The sequence below is a fragment of the Sinocyclocheilus rhinocerous genome, unplaced genomic scaffold, assembly GCF_001515625.1.
Source record: "Sinocyclocheilus rhinocerous isolate Xijiao unplaced genomic scaffold, SAMN03320098_v1.1 scaffold1053, whole genome shotgun sequence".
NCBI classification, from domain to species: domain Eukaryota; kingdom Metazoa; phylum Chordata; class Actinopteri; order Cypriniformes; family Cyprinidae; genus Sinocyclocheilus; species Sinocyclocheilus rhinocerous.
The window spans coordinates 282,844-290,469 of record NW_015638958.1 but is presented as its reverse complement, the minus strand read 5'-3'; the positions used below and the strand labels follow the sequence as shown (position 1 = coordinate 290,469).

At 36.6% G+C, this 7,626-nt stretch overlaps 2 protein-coding genes across 2 annotated transcripts in view; one reads left to right on the top strand and one right to left on the bottom strand.

The window, feature by feature from the left end:
* The window catches only part of LOC107750333 (insulin-like growth factor-binding protein 7), a 9,231-nt gene extending 5,499 nt beyond the window's left edge, over positions 1 to 3,732 (top strand). Inside the window, exons 3-5 of the mRNA XM_016565676.1 lie at positions 947 to 1,054; positions 1,311 to 1,437; positions 3,052 to 3,732. Of these exons, the coding sequence (XP_016421162.1) occupies positions 947 to 1,054; positions 1,311 to 1,437; positions 3,052 to 3,071 (255 nt within the window). The 3' untranslated portion in view covers positions 3,072 to 3,732. The remainder of the gene's footprint in view (positions 1 to 946; positions 1,055 to 1,310; positions 1,438 to 3,051) is intronic.
* Positions 3,733 to 4,557: 825 nt separating this feature from the next.
* The window catches only part of LOC107750329 (DNA-directed RNA polymerase II subunit RPB2-like), a 15,776-nt gene continuing 12,707 nt past the window's right edge, over positions 4,558 to 7,626 (bottom strand). The window contains exons 23-25 of the mRNA XM_016565672.1: positions 5,297 to 5,457; positions 4,995 to 5,190; positions 4,558 to 4,703 (exon numbers count right to left, since the gene is read on the bottom strand). Of these exons, the coding sequence (XP_016421158.1) occupies positions 4,614 to 4,703; positions 4,995 to 5,190; positions 5,297 to 5,457 (447 nt within the window). The 3' untranslated portion in view covers positions 4,558 to 4,613. The remainder of the gene's footprint in view (positions 4,704 to 4,994; positions 5,191 to 5,296; positions 5,458 to 7,626) is intronic.

The following is a 7,626-nucleotide window of genomic DNA, read 5'->3' as shown; positions in this document are numbered from 1 at the left end:
TTGGGATTCGTTTTAAAAACGACTTGTTTCAATGATTCAGAGTCCACTTTTCTTTTGAGAGACAATAACATTATACACGGTGCACTTTCAGATTTAAAACTTTGCAGGATGTTTTCATTCACTTAGAACTGTGCTACACACTGCATGAAAGGTAATTTTCAAAAATCCATAATAAGGGCACTTTAAAATAAAAATGTTTCACTCAAATTGATACTCAGCTCTAGGAAAAAGTGCAACACTCACTCTACAAACATAAATTTAACATTTCTTTAAAACAATGACATTTCCGCCAAATTCAAAGCCTCAAATTGATATGCAGATAACATAATATCCAAAGGCAAAATAGAAGCATTTTCATAGCCTTTCTGTAACTTCAGTAATATGCTTATGTGTATCTCACCATTCACCTCACACTTTAAAAAAAACATACACAGACAAACAGAAAAGTATAGGCTACTGGTAATTTTCTGCCAGGACATTTTATGGACATTTCTTTTAACCCTAAAACACGGAATAAATTCAAAATACAGGGAAATACCTGATAAAAATCAATACAGAAAATTCTTTCATATAACCCTATTTTTACAAACAGTTTTTAGTTAAACATTTCCAAACCTAAATGCTCATACACCCAAAGGACTTCAGATGGCTGTTTATCAAACTGCATACAAAAATGCAATATTTACGAGTTTAAGATCTATTGTGTCTGGTTCCACATGTGGTTATAGTTTAGAGAAAAAATAAAAAAATAAAATCTTTGCTAATCTGTGTGAATGAAACGGTTTCTTCCTGTAGAGTCTGGTGAAACTTAATCATGCATAACCAAAATCACCACAGAACAAACAAGCTGTAGTGGGCTGCCATATCATGTGCTTTTAAATTTGTTTTGAATTAACCTATCGAGTGTAAAAGTGAAATATCTTCATGGCTGCTGTGATTCTCATAGGTATATAATAGCAAAGACAAGACTCTTCCACTCCCTGGAGACAAAGACAACCTGGCCGTCCAGACCCGCGGAGGCCCGGAAAAGCATGAGGTTACTGGCTGGGTGCTAGTAAGTGTGTTTTAACTAAATATACACTCTTTCGTTTGTTTATATCTCCATGCTTAACGACTACAAGCTTTCTGCTACAAGTTACGAGTGTTATTTATTGCGCAACGCAAAACTGTTACAGCATTTTTTGTTGGCAGCGCTGCTCTAAAAGCACTCTAGGCTCATCTCAGGTTACATTTGTTTGGAGTTCTCTGCACTTATCGAAACATTGAGAACAGATTGGGTGAAAACTACGGCTGATGGCCATCTGTTGCAGATATCTCCACTTACCAAGGAGGAGGACGGCTCCTACGAGTGTCACGCCAGCAACATCCAGGGCGAAGCATCGGCCGTGGGCACCATTCACGTGGTGGATTCCATCAATGACATTCCACCCAAGAAGGGTGAGTGAGTGCAGTTGAACGGTGGTTGACTGATGTACAATAAATCAGTCCATTCGCACCTACTTCATGCTTCAGGATACATAAAAGACATGCATTAGTAGAGAATGTAGTAGAAACTTATGTGTGCAGCACATGCTGTATAGGACGTGTCCCATCATGCCAAGCTGTTTTCTTGGCCCACATCACCTGACAGTTCCCTGTGAGCAAGATGGTTGCAGTGACAAGTTTCTACTGTTGCATGTTGACAGCCCATAAAACAACTTTGAGAGGAACATACCCTGGTTTCAATCGATCAAAATTTTGCTTCACTAAGGCATGCTCTAAAATTTCAGATTAGATTAGATTAGATTGAATTAATAATTTTAAAAAAAAGCCTGCTAGCTAATCATGATTTACTCACCATTGTTGTTTCAAACCCGTATGACTTTCTTTTTCTCTGTATAGCACAATGTCCAAGCTGCTGTTTTCCAAACATTGGAATCATTCTGTGATGACAGTGCTTCCAGAATTGCAAAAAAGTACCATATGACTGAAGTCATACAATAAGCATGGATTTGATAGTTGAACAAATGCACTTTTTTCTATCTGAATGGAGAAGCAAATTACATTTTAATGTTTTAAAGTGTAAAATGATTTAGGTCCAGTGTTATTAACTAAAGCTAAAATGATTAAAAATCACTTCATTAATTGGAATGAAGCTGAAACAAAATAAAATGTAAACATTCTATAAAAAAATGAAAACTTGAATAAAATATAAGCAAAAATTTGAAATGTTTCCTTGGCAACTAACTGAAATAAAACAAGGTCAAGTTGTAATAAGATGCAAAAACTATTACTGAAAAAAGCTTAAAATGTTTAATTGTTAATGAAATGACTAAAACTAAAAGAAAAAAAGCAAAAGAAAATGTAAGTTCTTTTAGGAAATGAAAAAAGATAAACACATATTTAAAAAAAATTATAAAAGCACATTCATTCTCAAATTAATTTAAACATTAATTAAAATATTAATTTCTCTAATTAAAATAAAAACTGAAAATATAAAAAAAATATGAATAAATACTATATTATATAAATAATACTAAATTAACACTGTTTAAAGGGATAATTTACCCAAAAATATAAATTCTGTCATCATTTACTCTTCTGTCTTCATTTAGTTGTTCCAAACCGGTTTCTTTCAACAGAAATCCATCTTTCATCAACCAGTTGATGGTATCCATTGACTTCCATAATAATAAAAATAAAAAATAAAAAAAACACTATGGAAGTGAATGGCTACCATTAACTGTTTGGTTACCAACATTATTCAAAATATCTTCTTTTGCACTCAACAACTTGATTGTGAGTAAATGATGACAGAATATTCATTATTGGATGAACTATCCCTTTAAATCTCAATCTGTTCCTCGCACATAAGATTTTGAATACAACAAACAAGTTATATGAACTGCTTTTATTGTGATCTTGGAGCAGAATTTTAGTTTTTAGGTGAGTTATAAATGTAATGCCAATTACCTACCTGTTTGGCTGTATAACACAGTATTCTTTTTTTTTCAGCTAACTAGAAAACTAAGACTTCATTGTCATTGGTGCCTCTTGTCTGTTTGTATGCAGGGAAGGATGATGAGCTGTAAGAGGACGTAGCCTCCGACTGAGATGTTGAAACACTACTCCTGTGCACTGATGACAAGCATCTAGCGCAATCACTGCTCACGCACTCCGCCTGAACCACAAACTCACACATGGACACTTTATTCTATAGAAGTTCAGAGACACTCACAAAAACCCAGACCCCAACATTTCTCCATTCCTACACTTTACCTCACTCTACAATGTGTCTGCCTGCAGAACAACTTCGATACTGTAAAGTGCCAACTAAGACAACCATCATATTGATTTTTGAAGAGATACACGCATTCATACCCAAGGACACAAACATTCAGGCACGCACACTTCATACTGCACATAATATCAATTACACTTGCATGCATGTGAAGGCACTCAAATATCTCTTCTCCAGTTATCATATGCATGTTTTGCTTCTCTTTATTTTTCAAGATGTTTTTGATTATACAAATTGTACTCATTCCTTTAGTTTTCTTTTCTTTTGGTTGACGTCTATGGTGCTGAAAAAACAATTATTTTAAGCGTCAACTACTTTTTGCACAATTTCTAAGACTTAGATGCTGTTCCTCCAAGGTTCAGTTAAAACTTTAAGGCCTGGTTTTACAGACAGGGCTTAGACTAAACCAGGATTAGGCCATAGTTCAATTAGTAATTTTTCATAAACATGCCAGAAAACACATTACTGGTGTGCATCTTGAGACAAAACAAAGGCACTGATATATTTTAAGATCAGTAAGTGCAAGTTTCTTTCAGTTGACACAGCTCATACTTACATTTTAGTCTGGGACTAGGCTTAAGCCTTGTCTGTGAAACCGAGGGTAAGACTACTTCATCTAAATCAGGGTTTCTCAGATGTTTTAGTATGATGGACCAAAAATCATATTTAATTGAGAACCATGATCCATGAGTAAATGTTACATTATATCCAACTAGATTTGATTAATTTCTAAATATAAAAAAAATCTGATTTTTGAAGTGTTTTTGAAAAAAGATATGTTTTTTTTTTTTCAACTTTGCCTTGCAGGCCATGTGTATTGACATGTGAAAGCAAGCCAACAAAAATACTTTAAAAAAAAAAAAAATTTAATTCCATGACAAGTCACAACTAGTGTAGTTCAGAGGTTTAGTTAAATTTTCTGGGTGTTAAGAATTAACTCTTTCCGTTGCTTCCCAAATTACAGTAGAATTAAGTGTTGTCCTCAAAGTCTGAGCATCTAATGCATCTGTTTATATGTTTTGATATTTGTATAACACTAATGAATAAAGCTTCAAGTACTTGAAGAGGCATGCAGTGTGTTGTCTGTGCAGAAAAATGTCGTCATGATCACTTTTTTTTTTTTTTAAAAGGAAACTTTATTTTATTCTGGGTTAAACAGCCAAAACATCTGTTCCAGAACAATAACACTTGAAAAACAACAAAAACTGTAGAAGTTCACAAGCCCAGTAGTTACTGCAGGAAGTGCTGTTGGGATCCATTCAAAATCATTTTCCCTATAATTTTTTCCATTATTCTGTATATCCTGTTTTCCGTCATTCATCTTGTGTGTTGTTTAGCTGGTCATCATCCGTGGGGCAATGCTCATAGACATCAGCTCCTGGAATAAGAGCTTACAGGCATACGGCATCCTCACCAAAGAGATCTGAAAGAGCAGAGCAGAGGATGGAAAGAGTCATGAAAGAGCCCATTTTATCATCTTAAATAATCCAAAACAAGTTCTATAATATGCTCACTAGACCCTTTAAGGTAATAGGTCATTACTTGCTCCTTGTGGGAACTGAACCAACAACCATCCCTTATTGCATCCATAAACTGGATGAATCGATCATAATAAGATCAATAACATGCATTTAGAAAACTGATAGTGTGAAATTTCATGCCATGTTGTCTTTAATGACCACCTGATCCAGTCAGGATATCAGTGCTTGCTCACCTGTGTCTTGTTGCGGCAGCCCCTGCACTCATAGGTGTGTGTGCGCGTGTTTGCGATGGCCATGAGGCCACATAGATTGCAGACGTGGACCTGGTACGGGTCAGAGGCCTCAAAAAGCCTCTCTTTTAGGAACTGAGCAGCACCGTGAGCAATTTGACAGTCACGTTCCATCTCTCCAAAACGCAGCCCACCATCACTGTAGGGAGAAAAAAAAACAAAAAAAAAACAGTATTAAGATCTGATAGGTGATTTTATATATTATGCATGAAAAAAAACTCCCAAGTATTATAGTGCTGTCTCACCGTGATCTACCCTCCATGGGCTGTCTGTTGAGGATCTGGACCGGACCACGGGCTCTGGAGTGGATCTTATCATCCACCATGTGCTTCAGACGCTGGTAGTATGTGGGTCCGATGAAGATCTGAGAGGTGAGCTTACGGCCGGTGAAGCCATTATACAGAACCTGCAAAAAAACACTATCATTAGAAATAGGGCTGTGCAATTAATCGCATGCGATTGTCATGCGCATCTCGTCAGTAAAGCCGGTCCCGTGGTTAGTAGTAAATCTCCATCACCTGCTTTCAGATGGCGCGGCATTTAATACACAGAGCCGTAGTTCACTGACAAGCTAGGCGATATCGCGTTCATAATTGAATGCGATTCATCTGCGATTATGAACGCGATATTGCCTAATTGTCAGTGAACTACGGCTCTGTGTAGTGCATGCCGCTCCATCTGAAAGCAGGTGATGGCGATTTACTACTAATCACGGGACCGGCTTTACTGACGAGATGCGCATGACAATCGCATGCGATTAATTGCACAGCCCTAATTAGAAACATGTTTCAACATTCTTAAATGCATTCTTAAAGTGACAGTCTACTCAAAAATGAAAATAGTTATTTATTAGGGCTGGTAAGCGATTAAATTTTTTTTATCTAATTAATTACATGAGTAATTACTCCGAAAAGATCATTTAAAGTCACTGTTGTGTAAAGCATCAAACAGACATTACAAAAAGTAGCTTCAGCAAGAAATATTTTGTTTGATAAAATTTATTACATATACTCTTTTGGACCATGAGTGTGAGTAAATGATGACACAATTGTCATTTTTGGGTGGGTGAACTATACCTTTAATAATTAATTTTATAAATTTTATCATTATTACTATGGAAATATGAAATTATTTCTTTAAAGGGGTCATATGACGTTGCTAAAAAGAACATTATTTTGTGTATTTGGTGTAATGAAATGTGTTTATGCGGTTTAAGGTTAAAAAAACATTATTTTCCACATACTGTACATTATTATTTCTCCTCTATGCCCCGCCTTTCTGAAACGCGTTGATTTTTACAAAGCTCATCGTTCTGAAAAGCGAGGTATGCTCTGATTGGCCAGCTATCCAGTGCGTTGTGATTGGCTGAATACCTCAAGCGTGTGACGGAAATGTTATGCCTCTTACCATACTGTGATAAAGTGTCCCGGCGCGATGAGACAACACCAATAAAACCAATTACAAACGAGGCATTTGTTGCATCCAGTAATAATAATTACTGATTATAATGACTTATACAGTCTTTTTACGCGTTGCGTTGCATCCAGTGGGGACATAATTATGTATTATAATGACTTATACTGTCTTTTTACACGTTGCGTTGCATTGCGCCGTTAAACAGTCCTCCATAAAATGTGCCGGTGATCCACAGCACTAAGTTGATGTATTTCCTCCGCGACCAGCACGGATCAGCTCTAGGGATGACGAAGCGGATATCGTCCTCTTTTGGAAGGCCAAACAAAGTACTTTTTCTTTCGCAGCAAACCACACAGTGTCTCCATGACATGGCGGCGTTTTATATGGTTTAATACTACAGCGAGAATAAAAGTTACTCCTTCTTTCTTTGCGTGAACATTTGGGCGGTGTTATGCAAATCTTCCCACATCGTGACGTAGACGTGGGGGCATGTTAGAACGAGCCGTTTTAGGTAGGCGTGGTTGACTCTTAACTTTTATAAAGAATATCTCTTTGGATTTGAGACTTTAGTCTTTGCAACTTTACAGATCTTCTTTATGCACCAAGAGCTTGTAACACTCCAAAGAGAAAGGAAAAATTGAAATCGCATCATATGACCCCTTTAATGAAATGATACTCTAACTAATAAACTAAAACTGCCAGTAGGTGGTGGTAAGTGTCTTAATGATTAAGTCAGAGTCATGTATTCATTCATTTGATTCGTTCAAATGGCTGATTCAATCAGGAGAGTAGTAAATGGTTCTTTATGAATGGTCCATTGAATCATTAGGCTTGTTTGACTTGAAGCGGATCATCACCATCAAATCGATCGGTGTGGACATCAAAGTACCGCAAGAGCTATAGAGAGCAGATGGCTCCTTATGCTTTTGAATCGCTTTCGCGGTACTTGATGTCATTCACCGATAGGTCTGTGCAGCGCTGCTTCAAATCCATCACGCCTACAGCCAATGGTTCAACACTCCTATAATTCACCCGATTCGTTCAAAACGTGCATTAAGAAATGAAATGCCGCTGTGTGTTGCTCGGAGACGAACAGTTCTGCTTTGCCTTTATATTTTCGTTGACACAATATTAACTTCTTACTTACTGAACTGTTGTA